Here is a 21169-nt window from a genome sequence, read left to right as displayed (position 1 = left end):
TAGCCTTGTATACTGTTGTGAAACCATCTGGTGGCTAAGTATATGGGCCCTTGCCCTGCAACTAGCTGCATTTGGACTCATTCCTTGAAGGTTAGGTCCAGTGACGGATGTATACGACCATTGGATTGCTCTGATGTTTGCACAGATCTGGAAGAGGAGTGGACCGAACCTAATGTCTTTCCAGAAAGGTGATGCAGATGGTGTGATGTCCCAGGTGCCAAAAATCTCACACATGGAATAATCCTAGCCCTTGAAAAGGTGGCCCGACAAATAAACAGAGGCCATGTTCAACCAAAAAAGGGAAAAAATGGCTAGTCTTCCAATCTTTATTTATTTATTTAATTCATTATTTTGCATTGGCATCCTCAGTGGGGCCCATCATTTACCAGTTGGATAACTAAATCGTGGGCTTACCTTGTAAAAACTGAAATTTAAACATACAGATTCTGATCTGACAAACTGAGAATCTGAAGGCTCTGATCTTTTGAGACACCTTTCACAATGAACTGGTCCGTGAGGACTCAAGGCCAGGCCGAGGCTTGCATTCTAGACTGGTGTCTATACTGGGCGGTTCTGGGCCAATGATGAATGGCCCAGCTTAGCCTGTTTGCGTGGTCCAATCAGCTGGGCCACCATTTTTGTAAAGATGGACGGTTTAAAGACACGTGAGTATGATCGGGGCCATGAACATCACTTGGCAAGAAAATCGGGCTGATTTGCTCATCAGGAAGGTCCCACTGTTGAAATGAATGGTTGGCCAATGATCTGACTCAAAACATGTGATGGGGCAGAAACGAGTCAGGATCTAGGTGAATGGCACACATGTAAGAAATCCAGGCCATTCATCAGGTAGTGTACACTGCATACATGTCATGTAACAAAATATTTTTTATACATGGCAGCTCACGTTGTCTTGGACTTCTTTTTTTTTTTTTTTTTCCTAACTGCCAAATTTCCATACATGTTTGAGCTGCCTCGCTCACATTGTACTCTACCTGATGAATGGTCAAGATCTATTGATGGCAAAGCAATTACTTTGTACTAGAAGACCTTGAATTCTTGACTATGGAAGTTGGTTGTGCATTACACATGACAAATAGATGCATATGAATTCTTGGCGGAGCCCACCATTATAGATTCATGGTGGGCCATGTTGGGGGGACATACCGAAGCAATTCCGAGTTAGAATCAAACAACCAAAAATAACTGCACAAAGTGACAACAAATCCATTATGATAATCAAGGTTTAAAAGAGACGTAAGAGTTTGCCGATTCAATAATACACCATGAACACCAAAAAAAAAAAAAAACACTAGCTTTGAACTTTCCTTGCCCACCAAAAACACCCTAAGCATGTTTCAATACCCTAATCACAGATTACGAACCCTTAAAAAGGAATAAATCCAAAATAGGAAACAAAACCTGCAATTCTATAAAATTGCACAAGTCAGGTTGATGGGAGCTTCGATCATATCGATTGCCATCGACATCCCATCGATGAGATCGAAGGCACCTTCGATCATATCAATTTGGACCCAAAAATTGTCCAACGAGCAAAAGTAAAAAATACGGGATTTTCTTGATGGGATTGAGTGGGTTGTCAATGGTCAATATCAAAAGTTGGCCCCTAATGATGAATAACCCACATCCCCTATAACCCACATCCAAGATAGGCTTCGCATAATGGACAGACCGCTTGAAAGTTGGGCCCTGGATGATGGATGGTCTACATTAAAGGTGGTGGGCCCCACATGATGGATGACCAACCCACATCCAAGGTGAGCCCCGCATGATGGGCAGCCCACATCCACGGTAGGCCCCACAAGGTGGATGGTTCACATTGAAGGTAGGCCCCACATGATTGATGGTTTACAATAAAATAGGCCAAGGTGGGCCCAACATAATGAACAATCCACATTAAAGGTTGGCCCCACATGATGGACGATGGATATTAAGGGTGGACCAAACTAACTCAAGGAATAAGTACTTAGTGATGGAAACCAAACACACTTTTCTACTTATATTGGTTATCAAATATACTTATTCGGTTGAGTAAGTAGAAACCAAGATAAGCTCGTTGAGGTATAAGTTAGCTTATGTAAAATAACTTGGATCTAAACAATATATTTAAGCTCTTTTCAAAGACCGTTGGTTACTCCCTTCTGCCAGGACTATCCCAAGACCAGATTGATAAGCTCCTTGCCCTTATCAAAGAAAAGGGTTTAGTCAAAGATATGATCCGTTACGTGGGTCAGTTGCTTGGGTTAGTCTTTGGGGAAAGGGACAAAAGATTATATTGCATTATTCTGTTTGATGGCTGAAAAGGGTATAGGAATCCCTTCATTTAGTTGTCCTAAAAGTCCGCTGAGAAGTTTGGTGGTTGCTAGAGATGGGGTGGATGGCGCTATCCTGCGTGTTGAAAGACGGGGAAGAAGAGGCGAAATTGTATTACCATGAAGATTTTATCCTGGAATGTTCGTAGGTTGGGTTTTCCCCAAAAGCAATCCATCGTCAAGATGTGTTCTAAATCGAAAGGAAAGCTAATTGTTCTTCATGAAACTAAACAGTAGTTAGTAGATAGGACGATTGTTCGCTCCATCTGGAGTGGGAAAGGTATCAAATGGGAAGTTCTTGATGCTGTCAGATCCTTAGGAGGTATCTTGATCTTCTGGGATCTGACGTCTTGGAGGAAGGAAGATAGGTATGTTTTCGGTAAACTTAGTTTTTAAATAAGCTGGCTTGGATTTCCGTTGGGTGTTCTCGGGGCTGTATGGCCCTTCTCGTCACCTTCTCCGGGCATCCTTATGGTTGGAATTATCCTCCGTCTGGGACAGATGGATGCTTCTGTGATGCATTGGTGGGGACTTCAATGTAATGCGATTCATTAACAAAAAACTCAGAGCATCTAAAGTTTTGGCTAGCATGAGGAGTTTCTCCAATTGGATCTCAAATCATAAACTTATTGATCTTCCCTTAGGTGGTGTCAAATTTACATGGTTTAATGGTCGAGCTTCTCCAACCAATGGCCAGCGCATCTCTGTTAGATAGATTCCCGATTTTCCTTGGATGCAGCCGACCTCCAACCACTGGTTGATTCTCCATGAAGTCGAAAAAGTTAGGTAGGGTCTGAAATCCTTTGGGTTTGATAGATTCTCCATGAAGTAGACAAAGTTAGGCCGTGTTTGTTAACGCTGATTTTTTGCACTTATCACGGAAGGGGAAAATTTTCAGAAAGCGCTAAGTGATTTTTCAATGAATTCTTTCCGTGATAGGAGTCTGGCTTAATAGTGAACACGGAATGCGTTCCGTGATTTTTCTTTAAACAAAAATTTTTTGCTTCTAAAAGTACCACTTTTCAAGTTATTATGTAAATTTTTTCTTTTAAATTATTCGCGCAGTACAAAATAAACCTTTAACCTGTGAAATTTCTTTATGCCCCACCATGATTTATGTGTTTGATCCACATTGTCAATCAACTTTTTCTGATAATTTAAAGTGTGATCCAATAAAAGAAACAGGTCCAATGATTAATTGGACCATAAGGTGGGGATTGAACATCTACCGTTAAAAACTTCTTGAGACCTGGAGAAGTTTCAGATCAAGCTGATATTTGTGTTTTCACTTCATCCATGTATACATGACCTAATGCATAGGTTGGATGGTAAAAAAACATCACAGTGGCCCTTAAAAAGGTTTCAACAATGGATGTATACATGAAATTTTTAATGGTGAAAATCATTAGCCCGCTGCTATTTTTGGTGTGGTCCACTTGAGCATTGGATCTGCATCATTTTTTGTGTTCATGCCTTAAAATAATCTGAGAAAATGGATTGATGGTTTGGATGTATAGATACATCACGGTGGGCCCACCCACAGAACTGCCCGTTCGGAGCCAGGGCCGGGTGGGGGCAGTACGCAGTCCGCGTCCTGGACAGAAGACGGGAACGGATTGGCTACTCCCACTGCCACCGGCCAATGGCTGCTGGTCGGTGCTATGTGAGCCCCACCATGATGTATGTGTTTCATCCATGCCGTCCATCTATTTTTATATATCATGTTATGGTATTAACAAAAAAATGAACCATATATCAATCTCAGGTGGACCACACTACAAGAAACAGTGTTGAATGAACATTGACCATTAAAAACGTTTTAGGGGCCATAAAAGTTTTGGATAAGATTGATATTTATTGTTTCCCTTCGTCTGGGTCTTTATGAACTAATCAACAGATTGGATGTCAAATAAACAGTACAGTGGGCCTTAGAAGGATTTTAATGGTGGATATCCATTCATTTTTTTTTTCCTCTGGTGTAGCCCACCTAAGATTTATATCCCTATCATTTTTTGTAACAAGCCCTATGGATGAAACAAGTATATCATAGTGGGGCCCAAAAAGCACCACCCACCAGCCGGCTAGTGTCAGGTGGAGTAGCCAATCCGTCTCCGAGTAAGGGACGGGATTGGAAGTGGATTGGCTGGTGTATTGACGTCAGCAAGTTACGTGGGTTCATCATGATGCATTTGTTATATCCAAACCGTCCATTCATCTTGCGAGCTTGTCATAAGACTTGAGCCAAAAAATAAAATAGATCTAAAGATAAACTGGACCACACTGCAAAAAGCAGCAGGGGATTGAACATCTACCATTGAAACCCTTTTGGGGTCACAAAAGTTTCGGATCAATATGAAATTTGTTTTTCCTCTTTATTTAGATATTTTTGACCTTATGAATGGATTAGGTGCAAAATAAACGTTACAGTGGGCCTGCAAATTTTTTAAGGGTGAAAATCATTATCCCGCTGCTATTTTTGGTGTGGTCCATTTGAGTTTTGGATATGATTCATTTTTTTGGAAAATGCTCTAAAATAATCTTAAAAAATTTATAAACGGTGTAGATATTATAAATACATTATTGTGGGGCCCATGTAACTTTGATCTCCTTTGATTCCTAAAACTGGGATCTCGAGGGGCGTCTTGCGCACGACACGTATCTACACCAGCGATATAGCTGGTGTGTGATACGGAAACGGATTGGCTACTCCCCAGCCTGGTGGGTGATGGTCAGTGCTATGTGGCCCCATTATGGATGTATTTCTTCTATTTTTAGATATCATTTTTGTTCTATCCCAAAAATAAGATGGGTATAAATCTCAGGTGGACCCCACCACAGGAAAACAATAGTGATTGGATATCCACCGTTAAAATCCTCTTAGGGCCCACTGTACTGTTTATTTGACATCCAAAATGTAGATTAGGTCATACATGCTCAGATGAAGTGAAAAAATAAAAATAAGCTTGATTCAAAACTTTTATGGCCCCCAAAATGTTTTCAATGGACAAAGTTCATTCAACATTGTTTCATGCACGTATCCCGACAGATAAACAAATACCTTATAGAGGAAGAGGAAGGGGTGAATGTGCTCAAAATGTTATAGTTTATAGCCATATGCGATTTTAATATGATTTTTATATATGTCATAACTAGATGGGAAGGGGTGACACATGATTCAAGGGTACTTATAGATGCTGAGCTTGATCCAACAAAGATACTTGTACTGCCTCCTCCTAGTAATATTATATATATATATATATATATATATATATATATATAGCTTGGTAAAATTATAACTTGAAATTTTGCTAAAATGTCATTTGTTTTTTTGTAGATAAATATGATCTGATTGATGCTACTTACACACACAAGAGGATTTATGGTACCATACCGTAGTTTATTTGAATTAAATAGAATAATTTTATTTTCATTTAATAAAAAATAATTTCTTTATAATGTAAAATATTTTCAAAGAGGAAATAGGGGTAAATGTGTCAAATTAACACATTTAAGACATTTCAGATTTTTGTTAACAAACAGATTGTTTCAAATTCAGTACTTGATTTTCAGACTTCAACCATAATTACCAAACAAGTTTTTTGACTTCAGATTTCAGATTCAGATTTCAGATTTAGGCTTTAGACTTCAGATTTAACAAACGGGGCCTTAGTTAGGGTCTGAAATCCGTTGGGTTTGATTGATTCTCCATCAAGTAGACAAAGTTAGTTAGGGTTTGAAATCCTTTGGGTTTGAGCTAACTAGTCGGTCCAAGGGAAACCAGGCTTTATTCTCTTTAAGAAAATGCAAATGCTAAAGGGAGAATTTACGATTTAGCTTCTGCTCAAATACCAATTTGATGCAAGACAATTAACTACTTGCTCTAAAAGCTCGAACTAATAGAGCATGGTGAATTAATCCCTTTATCTCATAGCCCAGGCCTCACATCCTTGAGTTAGGTACTAAGCCGAACCCTCCTTGTGGGCCCTAAATTCATGGGTTCCACTCCCTCGTGAGCCCCAAATCACATGGGTTCCACCTCACATAGGCCGCCCACCCCGAGTGTGCCCCTGCATCCCATAGGCCACCCCACTCGAGCCTAGTGTGAAAATGCCATTGCATTAAGATGTCTTCCATTCTAGATAGGATACAAGCGCTAGATAAGGAGGGCCCCTTTCAAAAGAAGGTTCCTCTCAAGGATAAGATGTGTTTAGACCATACTGCAAAAGTTAAAGAATAAATAAAATGGTGTCAACGATTTAGATCTGTGTGGCTCAAGAAAGGTGACAATACCAACTATTTCCATGGGGGTTGCTAATGCTAGAGCAAGGTGCAATGCTATCTCTTCTTTAATTGTTGATGGTCATCGTCTATCTAGAACATAACATATCTTCTTACCTTTGCAAGAAAACAGATAAGGTGTCTGTGATGGTCTTCAGGAACATTACTTTCATGGTGAGAAATGGTGACAGAATCAGATTCTAGATGGATACTTTGCATGGTATTCCTCCTCTTTCAGTCTCCTTCCCAGCTTTAGCTACATTATGCCCCAATAAGCAAATGCTAGTTTCAGATTGTTACTCCAACTCTAGTTAGGGTGGAGTATGGACTCCTTCCTTTTGAAGAGACCTTAAAGACGAGGAGTTTGATGAGTTATTAGAGCTTCTTTCTCATGTGCAGAGCTTCGTGTTGTACCCTGATGTCACAGACTTCCATCTCTTGGACTCGAAGCCTGGTGCCTTCTTCAAAGTTCTCTCCTCTCCTGGGGATTCAGCTCCTTCTAGTCACATTGGCCCTCTTTGGTCTTATGACGCCCCCACTTCGTGATACACCATGATGTCGCGGACTCCTATCTCTTAGGCTCCTAGGAAGCCACAATGAAATCCTTCTTGTGCATGCAATATGCGGAATCAGTCTCTCATCTTCTCCTACACTATACCTTTGCCTTGGAAGTCTAGAATGAGATTTTATCACATGTGAAGGTATCCTGGGTGTTCCCTCAGTCTATCAAGGCCCATATCAGATCATAGGATGTTGGAGGTAGAGGTAAGCTAGGAAAAAAAGAGACGGGAGGCTTGCATTGCTTGCAGCCATGTGGTCCATTTGGTTGGAGAGAAACAACTACTGTTTCAATAATGTAAAGAGTTCAGATAGCAGGGTCCTCAGCAGGGCGTTTCACTTTATAAAGGAGTGGGCTCCAGGTTTGGGTTTGGGGTTCAGCTCTTGTTCTTATATCACTTTTGGTTGGATTTCTCTGTTGGTTTTTCTGTTTTTTGTTTCTTTGTTTCTGCTCTTTTAGCTTTTGTTTTTTCGGCCTCCTGGCCTTGTTTTAATAATATTCATCTTTCAATATATATATATATATATATAGACCGTCGTCTTGTGCAACAACAGGGTATTCTTTCATGCTGCTTTCACCTATCATAAACTGGGTCTACGAGGCAGAATTCTTTGACACTTTTCCATACTTCTATGAGAGATGCTAAGGTGATTTGATTGGAGAGCTAGTTCAGTACAAGTACTGAACTTGCACACATGCATGATATCCAAGTCATTCATCAGGCAGGACCCATGTTAACATGCTAGACCCAAAATCAGTCAGTGGCACATGCACGTTCAAGAAAATTGGATGGTCAGAAGAAAAAGAAATCCATGGTTTGTCTTCAACATAGACATGTAGCATAATTAAAATTGGATGATTACCTTTGCATTCAACCCTCAAGACATGGTTAAAAAGAAAACGTAATCCAAAACCGTCTTTTGCTCGCCACATTTCAGAAGCTGATTTGATAATACCTCCTTTGCATTAACTAATTACAAATTTATTTTCATCATAAATGTTTTTCGAAAGTTCAATCAATAAAGGCCAAAAATAAATAAATTTGTTGCAAGAAGCAGATCCTGCAGAACAAATAGATGGATAATATACAGTAGCATGCCATATAGAAAACCCATGTTGCGTAACTTTTCACAAGTAAAAATGCACGTCTTTCCTCCCTCTATTCTCTACAGCAGCATGCTAGAAGAAAACCCAGATTCCTGAGCATTTACATAGAAATGCGGGACTGTTGCTCACCTCCTATAAAACTGTGTTTCCTCCATTTAGTATTTTTCCTTGTAATGCACATACCTGAGTGTGACATAGGCACAGAGGTGTGTTAGAGTTGGACATGATGGCCTTTAAACCCAATTCACTCCATATTCACATAGTTTTATGATAATGGCGAAAGCTAATGACTTTTGCTTATTCTACACTGACACATACACATGGACGTGTCCCACCTAAGTGAAATCTAATCAGTGCATCAAGCAGGCCCTACCATGTAGATGACCAGGCCGATAAATCAGGCTGGTCCACTCATCAGGTGGGCTACTTGTGTACATTGAATTTAACTGTTGGCCTTATCTAACGATCCAGTATGTGGCTCACCTAGTGAGTGGACTGCCTGATTTTGGACAGGCTAAAGTGGGATCCACCTGATCAATGGATTGGATCTAGCACACTTCCCCACCTGTGCTGTAAGTGTGCATGTAGGATAAGCAGACCTCTTGAAAAAAAAAAAGATCATAAAAAACGGTAGCTAGAATCTGGATGAATAAAATATAAAACTTCATTAAGATTTTTGCCCAATAGCTGTGTCAACATGTACCTTTTAATGCTAAGGTATTATTCAATGCTCGGGCAGAGAGATTGTGCAGCAACATTATGGTTTTCAGCTTGTATGCATAGGGTCAATTGTTTGGTGATCCAAACTGCTGTGTGGCCCATGCATTAGAAATCTCCCAGTGGAATCAAATAAGGGGGAAAAAAAAACACCCTACCTCTCAATAGATAGCCAACAAAGAAATGGTTAGAAAACAAAATACGGAAGAAGTTCCCATTTTACCAATAAAAACGCCACATATTCTACAGCTATGATCATCCAACCTGTGGGATTTTGGCATTGGCTATCCATGATGAATCTCATCATATCAACGTTTACGATCAGTGGACAATGGCCCCACTTGTACGAACTCCTTTTTTTTTTTCCCTTCTTCTTTTCTCTTCTTTTTACGAACTGGAAGCCCGAAAGTACTGTAAAATCTCTCAGCCCGAGCATTTACAATATCTATTTAATAATATGAAGGGCACTTGTAACATAGCCTGAATCTATAAAATATGGAACTTCATATTGTTTCGTGGAACATAGGTTGCCAGTGAAAACAAAACTTCAAGGCTCCGTTTCCACTTACTAGGTATTTTGGACATGATAGACGCGATTAGTCGATGTCCTTCACTTCAGCTTCAATGTCCACAACTGTCACTGAAGAAGATTTTCCTGCAGATACCATTAGACATGTAATATAGAACATGGGGAGGAACAAGGCTAACAATCTCCTGGCAATTAAAACTCAGGAAATGGAACTCCAATTTTAAGTAATCAAGGCAACAGCAATAAAAAGAGATCAGAAAGGGTCCAGTATTATCGATTTTCGATAAGTTAGCTAGTACTTTATCTCCATACATGTGATTCAAATATAAGGGATCTAGATCATCTGATGGGTCCTACTTTGTTCACCATATACCAAAAATGATACTGCAGTTAACCTACCATTTGGAAGATTTCTTTTATGATCACAACCAGAAGAAGAAGAAAATACATTCTCAATGGAAAGTCATCCAATAAGCAGCTAGGATCATCCAACTGGTTTGATTAGCAGTGTTTGACCCATACACAGAAGGCCAAACAGATGAATGATATTGATCTCATACATGATTGCCACATAGGAAGGAAAGAGCATCTGCTAACACTGGATCTCTGCCTCTCTAAAGAAATAATTATATATATATATATATATATATATATATATATATATCTATATATATATATATATATATATATATATATATATATATATATATATATATATATTAAAATAAACATATCCTTCTGAAATGAGGCATTTGCTAAGCTCCACAGGCCCACATAAGTCAGCTTATCCCATCCGCACATGACCAGATCTGCCAGCATGACATGTGGGTGCAAGAATCCATCAGGTGAGACCCACCATATAGATGATCTGAACCAAATGTATGGCTGGCTGTCTCAACAGGTTGGTGACAATGTTAGAGGGAGAGCTCAGAACGTTGGCTGAGTTTTCTCTGCCATATATTTTTCCTGAACCATGTGCACCAGCCTGCTTTTCAAGCTAGTGCATCTATACAATGGGACTTGCCTGGTGGACAGTTCGGATGCATACCCAAGTGCCTTGATGGCTTGTTTGGTGGCAGGTACATGAGCTACCTTACAATACATGTTGGCTTAGCAAGGCTACCCAAACCATATGGCAAACCAGATGGACTTAGGGCTGTTTTGATGCAAGCCAAGTTGAGTCGGCACAGGCTGTCAGGACTAGTTGTGTTAGCAAAAGTTATCCAAGTCATGCTATCGGGACTAGTTATTCTGTTGGAGAGCTTAACGTCAATGGTCACATATGCAACATTTATAGTGCATGTGCACATTGACACATGTGCCACATGTTGGGCACTTGAAGATTGATGGTCGCACATGTGCACATGGGGCGCTTGAACTTGGACGGTCGCATGGGACACATTCGGCATGTGCACGGAACATTGTCTTCCTCACATGCACCAAACAAGTTATTCCACCTTTACTATTATTATTTTAGCAAAGTCAAGGAAGCAATCCTTGCTAACGGTCATATGTTAGGGACACATTGTCTTTATTTTCCTAGGTTTCTGCGCAGTTCCTGTGCATAAATGGAAACTATGGGCTAGCCATCTGTCCTAAAACAGCTCGTCCCGACACAACTTTGCTTGAATCCAAACGACCCCTTGGATGATGTCTTTTAAAATTTGCTTGCAAATATAATGTGAATTATTTTGAGATCTTTGCTGCTGTGGAAAAAGCTAGTGATATAAATAGCTAACATAAAGACAATTCGAACAACCAACCATGCTGGAGATACCTTTCTCAGTGCGGCGTGAAAAACCATTAAAGGCCTGTCCAAACGTCGGAGACGGCTCGGAAGAAAACTTAGCAGATTCTCTAACAAATTTGTCGTCCTGAACTGGAATTCAATCAGATCAACTTAGAACTTGGGGACATGGTAGATATTTAAACAAGTTAGCCTTCAAACAGTACTTGGAATGCCCGATAAATCTTTTCCCAACAAGAGAGCCTAAGCCCACATGCATAAACTTGTACACTGTTCTCCAATCAACAAATTGCTTGGGCTACATAATAATTTGTGATTTTGAAATTTCTTCTCTTAAAATTTCCAAAAAGCAAGAATTGGAGCTCGGTTGCATACTATTGGAAAGGAGCTTTTTACATCCACACAAGTAAAGATTCATGCATTTTGGAAATTCTACTAACAACAGAAATCCCAAAAATCTCTAATTATTTTTCTCGCAGCTCGAACCAAACACAAGCTCAGATTCCTAAGATAATTAAGAGATTCTTAATGATGACACATTACATTTCTACTAGTACTACTACTAACTAAGCAATCTCTCCATACTATCACCTCATTTCCGTACTGTTTTTAGTCTTGGGTGCCACCTAGGTGCCAACGATCAGGGAACACATCCACCAATGTTCAGCAATGCAATCTGGCAACCATGGCCCACCACAATTCTCATATCACATTAGTCTATGGCTGTTCATTTGTAAACCCAATAAACGCATTGCACTCACAAACCTTGAGCTTCCACCAATCAGATTAGGTTTCCTACTACCACATGCACCTCCCATCATGACTACACATAGGTGCAGGAACCAATATGCATGACATCCAAGCAGCTCAGGTAGGTGCTACCATATAGATGCCCTGACCAAAAAATAGGCAGGTTCAACCATCAGCTAGCCCACAACTGTACTTTGACTATGGACCATGGGTCCTTTTACAGTCCATTTCTTTTATAAACTTGGGGCCACCTGACGAGTGGCATGCCTGATTTTGGGGCAAGGTCACACAGTGAGGTTTTACTGATCATGATGAGTAGGTTGGATGTGACACAGGAGACATTCACTTGCATGTAGGTCTGTCTATGGGATTACAACTTTCTATTACCAATTGTAGTAAATATGAGAAAATAAAAAAGAAGAAAGAGAACTGAAGAGAAGAAGCAGAACGGAGACAGGCATCCCGAAACACAAACAAAACATTTTTTTTCTGAGTTGAGATTAGTGGTAACCTGAGAAAGGTTGAGTACAAAATGGGCAGAACTGCACTCCATCCTTTAAAGAAGATCTGCAACATGTGGTTAGGTCAAAATTTTAGAAGGGGGAAAAAAACCATGCATATGAGACATGTAACTTAGAGATTGACACATGTACTGTTCTCAAAAGTAGACATGAGGTGAGTTGTCAAATACGGTGACCCTGGCAAACTGGCATGCCCATAGATCCATACAGTTAATTGATAACACTGAAATACACGTTATTATATGAATATTAGTTCATAAAGCATACTATACACCATATAAATAGTACCGCATATATAGATATTGGAGGTTTCCTAGCCCCACAAACACTTTACACATGGCCACATGTCCAAATATGGCATGTCTAAGGCAGTTGCCATGCATCAAGTGGGACCTGCTGCATAGATGACCTGGCCCAAAAATAAGGCTGGTCAACCATCAAGTTGCCACACATGTTTATGAAAACAACTGACGATTTAAAGGGGCTTGACTGTCCTTTTCTTGTACATCTGTTGCATAACTGATGTTTGACCAACCCGATTTTGCGCCAGTACATCTACATGGAGGGTCACACCTGATACACAGCTTGATGTCTTGCACACATGCACGTGTAGTGCATGTGGAGCTAGAAGATCTCAATAGACTATAGCTATTGATAGAAGAAATATTAAAATTTTGAGCTTTGCTAAGCCCACATGCATGTACAAGTTGGCTAATGCACACACCACTGCATATGCTAGAGTAGCGGACAAGTGCAATATCCAACCCATCCATCAAAAAGGTAGCCTTATGTAGATTCCCCATCCCAAGAATCAAGTTGGTCCACTAGTCAGGTGGGCCAAAATCAACCTAACAAATGTAAGGTTGCAAAAAAATTGGCCAAAGTTTTCAACCCTTTCAGCTTATTTCTGATCAGTGTTTCAAATAGCGCTCGTAGCGTAGTGTAGCCATAGTGCTACGTAGCGTAACTAAATAACATAAATCCCCTGTAGTGTATGCTACAGGGGTTGTGCATTAAAATGTGGTGATGTTTGCAACGTATGCTGCAATGTTTTTTTTTATTCTAAGAATGATGATAACATTTTTTTGTTAAAAATAGTGTAGAACTCATATTATATAAAATAAAAATAAAAATAAAAAACTTAAAATGTAAAGTTAAAAACAAACCTTTCTTTGTTTATTTCACTTTAAATTGTGGTGATCCTTTGTTAAAGTTGGTGTAGAACTCACACGCAAAAAACCTTTAAAACTAAACTTTAAAAAAAAAAAAAAAAAAGAGGTTTCGAAAGGGGTTTTTTGAAAACCCCTCTTTGTATAAATGACATCTGTATCGTACTTAATGCTCTTGACCTGTGGGATTTTTATTTGTTTTCATACTTGTGAGTTGTGACTTGTGGTTTCAATTAGACATTATTAATTAAAGTGGTTTGATTCGAAAAAATTAAAGTAGTTTGCTTAGAAAGTTGTTGATGTGATAATTATTTGATTTGGTTTATGACTTTATATGTGGATTGGCTTTTGATAAATGATAATTAATAACTTACTAGAATATGCTTATACTTGAAAAATGAATCATCTTTTACATATTTTTATATTTTTTGCTTTTTTCTTATTATTTATCATATTTTTTTTATATATTTAAATTTAAAAAATAGAAGTATCATGTAGCTTATGCTACACCCTACAAAGGGTTGAATGCTACGCAACACGCTAACGCTATTTAAAACACTGTTTCTGATATCACTGGCACACCTACTGAGTGGACCACCTTTATCTTCGGGCAGTAAGATCTACAAAGTGAGGTCCACCTGATGGATGGCTTGGATATTTCACCTGTCTGCTACACTGGCATATGTGGTGATGTGTGCATTAACTAACTTGTACATGCGTCTGGGCTTAGCAAAGCTCTAGAAATTTCCATCGCTTTGAAGAAAAATTAATGTTTTATCCAAAAAAAGTGGCTACATATGTACGACACTGCAATCCTCGGAGGATGAGGATGAAAGAAAACATGGACACTGTTGCAAGATTTTGGCCAAAATAACCAGTCCCTAGTGTTCATGTTAGAAAGAAGAGACGGCATTGAAATCTAGTTTTGCATCATAAAGGAATTCAGCTATTAAACAACTTACTTGAAAATCTGGAAATCGTTTCCACAGTTCGGACACTGCACATACACCATAGAGAGTAAAGAAAACTAATCAATCAATCTATGATGATCACGAGGATGAAACTAAGTGCTACCATCGCTAACATACCATACAATAGGTAAATGTCTGAGGTATGAGCACATATGCTTACAACTTAAACATGTAATTGTCCATATGACATCTACATGAAACTCCCAAGTTCCAAAAGAACCACTACTAATACCATTTACTAGAAATCAATAGAACCTTCAAAAATGTTAGTTGTGAATTGTGAATGAAGCATGACCAGATAAAGCAAAAGAAGTGATAATTTACAAAGTTGTAAGTTATTATGGACCCAAACGGATACTGAACTAACAGTGCAGGTCCTGTAATCTTGATGATGGTTGTTTAGGTTCCATTAATTAGAGAGTCCTTAAGATGGGAAGTGTTTAGTCACCATGCATCCTCATGTAGATGGATATACACAAGCGTCCATATATTTTACTTAAGAAATCATTAAAATTTGAATGTTCTCGATGATTTTTTAGGGGTATTTTTTTCAAATCTGCCCTCTCTTAGGAGAAACACATTAACGCATGTAAATCTAGAAAACATATCCATGTCATATATGTATATGCATGATCTAACACCTTTTAGCAGTGCAGCAAGTATGATACATTGAGAGAGGTACATAAAGTGGTCATATAAAGGAAAGGAAGGCATAGAAATCATGTGCACCAAACCGTACTTTAAAGGGTGAACTGCAATTCTATGGTTGGCTGAAATAAATGTAATAATAAAATAAAATAAAGTATAAATTAGAATAATTCATGGATCTTAATCACATGCATTGAGCATCCTTGAAGTGCTTGGAGAGAACAACAACAAAACGAGTCCTTACAAGAAAAAGAAAAGACAAAGTAAAAAAAAAAAAAAAGAAAGGACAAAAGAGTCCTTACACTTCCTTGAACAATATCTCGTCCTGCAAACCACAAGAAAGCACCCAACCCTGCAATTGGTAGAAGCACTGCAAGAAGCTGTTTGCATACAACATGTAAGTAATCAGGCAAGCTTGGATACCAACGTATAATAAAATTCACATCAAATTCAAGAGTTTAATGAATCAAACAACCATGAGATATAGTCATGTACATGGTATACGAATCACACAAAAAATAATAATAAAGGAGAGGTATGCAACTTTATCCAGATACATGCACAAACTCAAGCATTTATCACTGAAACAAAAAACCCTGGATTTGGTTTTTCAAAAAGGCTGGGAATTTGACTGGAACAAGCATAAATAGCAGCAAATCAAGAGCAATGACTATAAGAAGTAGTAGCTACTATTTGCATGCACCCTTACTACTACATGATCTCTACTCTTGGTACTACATTTGTATAAAGTTGTGCTGTTTTATTCCGAAAAGTAGAATGGATGGGGCGAAAAGATATCCATAAGGGTGGGTGCAAACATCAATTTCCTGTAAAGAACGCATTACAAAACATATAGAAAAAGAGGTGTACATATATATGCAGAATAAGAACTTGAAGAAGAAAATCTGTTGTATGTGCAGGAAAAGGTGTATCCAAATCATGTATTGCAATACATGAAGAAACACAAATTAAAAGAAGAAGAATTTCATATCCACTATATGAATTACAACAAGAAATATCTATCAAATCTATAACAGTGCATTTGGATGCACATGAAATTGAATTGTTGGCATTCAGTCCAATCAAGGGGAAGTGACAGAACTACTGACATTTCCTGGTATTGATAAAGAGGAAGCAGTCCTCAAATTGCAGATGCACTCCTTTCAAGTCCAACTTGAAAGAATGTAATTGCAATTTGAATCTCAGTGCCTCAACGTGGATACTAGCAACGGTAATCACAATTTGGTCAGTGCCTCTTCATTAGACTAATAAATTGCAATTCTATTCGATCGTACATCCAAACAGCCAACCAAAAAAAAAAACCAGATACATTAAAATGGGAACTGATAGTGATACCCTCTCTTTATATGCAAATAACCCTTTCTTCTAGTTTTGGTATAATTAGAGCACAAAAGGCAAATCTATCCGATACCATCATACCAAAAGATAGAAAAAAAAAAGGGACCTGTACATTATAAAAAAAAAAAAAAAAACAAGGGGGTGTACATATCATTTCCCTATAGAAAAGCTTACCCAAATAGAAACAATTGCATCCAAAACCCAACCAAGCTGCCCTGTCATTGAAAGATAGGTAAGCCCAATAGCCAAAGCAAGATTCCCCAACACCCTTGCAGTGTTGCTGTTATCTCTCCCACCACCACCACCACCACCACCACCAAATCCAAACCCTCGGTTTACTCTAACCAAAACCACCCTCTTCTGATTTTTCTCCTTCCCCATCAAAAACCCATCTTTCTCAATGCTCTCCCTCCATAAAGAGCATCTTCCTCCCAAAGCTTTCAACTTGATTCTTGGGGGAGAGAAACCGTTGATGGGTTGCTGGGATTTTAGCCCAAAAAAGGATTTTCTCTTGGTGGGGTCATCAGAGATGGTGTTGAGAACAGAGAAGTGGATGGAGATTTGAAAGGCAGTAGACATGGCAGCTATTGCAGTGGGAAAACAAAATTTCAAAACTGGGTTTTTGGGGGTGGTTTTGGGGAGCTCATGGCAGATGGTTTCTGCAGAGGATTTGATTTTCTGTAGCTTAGGTGTTTGATTTTCTGTTTTCTGTAGCTAAGTTCTGCAATAGGAAGAGCTCTTGAGTCTTGAGAGTCCGTTCTGATTTTTCTTGGGCTGAGGCCATCGATTTTCATTTCATCCATGCATTTCGCTGAGAGTCGTTATTTGATACTCTGGCGGAGCACGATGCTCCATTACCACGCACACAGATATTATACACGTGGCGTAACTAATATCCAAAAATAAACCGTCCAATTAGTGGGATTCAGTTTATTGAGAGCAGGTCCCTAAAAATAGATTTATTGGATGATCCTTCTATTGGATTAGTGGACATTGGTTTGTTGAATTTGAACCGTTAATCAATTTTCTTTTAACCATCCATTAGAAATCCACCAACCGGACGGCTATGATTGTATGTTCAGTGGATATGTGGGCCATGACCCATTTATGTTTGGGTCCATGGTCAGCTTCATTTGAGGTAAATGTATTCCAGGCGTACAAGTTCTAGCTGCATGTGTATGTGTACAGAGAGTCACATTATATATGAGTACCAAAGGCCATCTCTTCCAGCCCACGGCCCAATGGGACCGTTGATCATCAACATTGGCTCAATTGAACCATTCATCTCCAATTTCAGCCTAATCACACCATTCATCTTTGATATCAGCTCATTCTAACCATTGATTATCAATTTCAACTTAATTAGACCATTGATCTTAAATATCAATCCAATCAAACCATTTATCTCCAATTTCAACCCAATCAGATTGTTGACCTTTGATGTTGGTCCGATTAGAACATTGATCTTCAATTTTAGCTTACTTGGATCATTGATGTTTAATATCATTAGCCCAATCCAACCATTTAGCTTCAATATTAGTCCAAATAGCTTATTAATCATCAACATTTCCCAAATTGGACCGTTCATCTCCAATTTTAGCGCAATCGACTTGTTCATTTATATTGGTCTACTCTAGTTATTAATCTTCAACAATGACTCAATTACACAGTTGATCTTGAACAATCAAACCATTCATCTCCTATTTCAGCTCAATTAGGCCATTGGCTTTTAAATATTAGTCCAATCAGACCACTTATCTTCAACTTTTGCCTAATTAGATTGTTGGTCTTTAATATCATTTAAATTGGACCGTTGAACTTTAATGTTAATTCAACCATATGGTTTTCCAATTGGACCATTGATCATCAATTTTACTCAATTCTACAATTCATCTCCAATTTTGGCTCACTCACTCAGACCACCCATCATTTATATGGAAACAGATTGGGTAGGGGATGTTGCCCTTACCATGTGGGGCCCACCTTGATGAATGTGTTGTATATCAATGATCTCAATTCAATTACTTAAGTAGACCCAAATCTCCAATGGGCCACACCACTGGAAAAAGTGGTGAATGACCACTAAAAACATTTTGTAGGCTACAAAAGCTTTGTATCAACCTCATCTCTGCGTTTTCCCTTCATCCAGGCCTGATTTGACCTTACTAATGGGTTGGATGGCAGATCTGATTAGTGTTAGCCCTGGGAAGTTTCTCATGGTGGGCTTTCAATCACCACTGTTTCATGTGGTGCGGTCTGCCTCAGATTTGGATCTGCCCAATCAAACATCAACCACCAGGCCCCACCATGATGTATGTGTTTCATCCATTCCATTCATCCATTTTTATGGATCATTTTAGGCTTGATCCCAAAAATTATAAGGATATAAATCTCAGGTGGACCACACCACAGGAAAACAATAGTGATTTGATATCCACCATTTAAATCCTCCTAAGGCCCACTGTACTGTTTATTTGACATCCAATATGTTGATTAGGTCTTACAGACCCAGACGAAGGGAAAAAACAAAGATCATCTTGATCCAAAACTTTTATGGCCCCCCAAAAGGTTTTTAATGGTTGATGTTCATTCAACACTGTTTCCTGTAATGTGGTCCACTTGAGATTGGGATATACCTCATTTTTGGTCTCACACCATAAAATGATCTAGAAAAATAAATGGACGGAACGGATGAAACACATACATCATGGTGGGGCCCACAGAGCACCCACCATCAGCCATTGGCTGGTGGCAGGGGGAGTAGCCAATCCGTTCCGGCCGGAAGGTTGAGCATATGCGAAAATAAAAGTGGGCGTGTAGTTGAACAGAGAGAAGCCTACGATCCAATCACATGGAAATAAAAAACCGTATTCCCTCCATTGTAAGTAATCCTAGTATCCTACATTTGCTGAAGAGAGGACAACGATTTTTTTCCATAACTCTTCTTATGCTGAGGCATTCAATTTTTTTTCAGAAAACTGGATTTCAAAGATTTCCATGTTTTGGTACCACCAAATTAGTTGTTCTTTCTACTTACATCGATAGATATATAACTTATTTAAGATAGTGTTTGTTTATGATAACTTCAATTTAATAATAAAAAAAAAAGATAATACTACTAAGGCACAAGTAACTTACAATCCAAAATCCACCTACACAACCTATAGCAAAAAATAATTAAAAAAAAGAAGTGTGAAGACTCCATGAAATGACAATTTCACCCATTTTTTGTGTGGATCTCGCGCTAGTACACGCGCATCTGACGCTTTTTCATTGGTACCGAATAGCCACTGCCAACTTTGCAGAGAACCACGAAAGCCTTTCGCAGAAAGTTCCTGCATTGGGATGCTAAGTGAGGCCTACCATTATGTTTATAAGAAATCCACACTGTGCATCTGTTTTGAGAGATCATCTTAGGACATGACCAAAAGTGAGGTGGATCCAAAACTCAAGTGGGCTGCACGGGAGGAAACTGGGGGATTCAGCGACCACCGTTTGAAACATTGGCATGACCCAAAGTTTCATATCAAGCCGAGTTTTTGGTGTTTTCACTTCAACCCAGTGGGAATGACCTTATAAACAGTATGGATGGCATATAAAAATCAAGGTACATGCCAGGAAGGTTTGGATGGCATATAAACATCAAGGTAGATGCCAGGAAGGTTTCAACGACAGAAACTCTTTCCACAGTTTTCCCACTTGTACTGGCCCACTTGAGTTTTGGATCCACCTCATTTTGGACGCATGGCCTAAAATGAGCTCTAAAAATGGATGGATTTCTCACAAACATCACAGTAAGCCCTAACTAGCATTCCAATGCAGGAACTGCATAGGCATAGGAACTTCATAGGCATCCCTTCACAGAGTACTGCAATCGATGGGAACCGATTACAAAGCTGTGGCTATGGAATAGCAAATCTCAAAAAAATTTCCCCCCTTCCTTTCCTTCCTTTTAACACCTTGTCAGAATTCCACATGGGTTTTCCATTTCTACATTCAATCAAACACTCATTTTTGCATGCTAAGCTTCAGGCCTAAACTCTAGCATGATTTGACTGAAGCTAGAAATCCAGCCCAAAACATGCCTTTCGTAGAATGAATACCCTATCAGGCGACCCAGCCCAATAACATCCTGCCCTGCCGACAGAAAAGGACATCAGAAGGTTTGCTAGCCCAACAAGCACCGTTATTGCAACCCTACATGCCAACCTGTCAAGTATGTGTGAGACTATGAGGACGGCTGCAGACAGTCTGGATGATCTACTCCTCAGGTCAGGCCGACCACACCAATACATTGGATGAACACTTTTGATTATTTCTATTTTAAACTGTCTATTCTTTTTGTACAGGGACGGCCCACCTGATGAGCATACCATTCTGATTTTTTGTTACATAAGTGCATGTGAAGCTAGCAAATCCCAGGGTATCTAATACTTGAGAATTGGAGCAAAGAAAACAGACTGCCAACACAGCTCAGAAGA

At 39.1% G+C, this 21169-nt stretch overlaps 1 protein-coding gene across 1 annotated transcript; it reads right to left on the bottom strand.

Annotated features, from left to right (window-relative positions):
• Positions 1–7970: 7970 nt before the first annotated feature.
• On the bottom strand, positions 7971–17473 carry LOC131221925 (uncharacterized). Its single transcript, XM_058217230.1, has 7 exons — positions 16863–17473; positions 15632–15709; positions 14673–14707; positions 12532–12587; positions 11301–11402; positions 9564–9649; positions 7971–8460 (listed from the first exon to the last, which is right to left on the bottom strand). The coding sequence occupies exons 1-6, from the start codon at positions 17265–17267 to the stop codon at positions 9591–9593; spliced, it is 735 nt and encodes a 244-aa protein (XP_058073213.1). The 5' UTR covers positions 17268–17473; the 3' UTR covers positions 7971–8460; positions 9564–9590.
• Between the last annotated feature and the right edge of the window lie 3696 nt (positions 17474–21169).

The sequence above is a fragment of the Magnolia sinica genome, chromosome 12 (genome assembly GCF_029962835.1).
Source record: "Magnolia sinica isolate HGM2019 chromosome 12, MsV1, whole genome shotgun sequence".
Classification (NCBI taxonomy): Eukaryota; Viridiplantae; Streptophyta; class Magnoliopsida; order Magnoliales; family Magnoliaceae; genus Magnolia; species Magnolia sinica.
The sequence above is the reverse complement of the archived record's forward strand: the minus strand, read 5'-3'. Positions and strand labels throughout refer to the sequence as shown.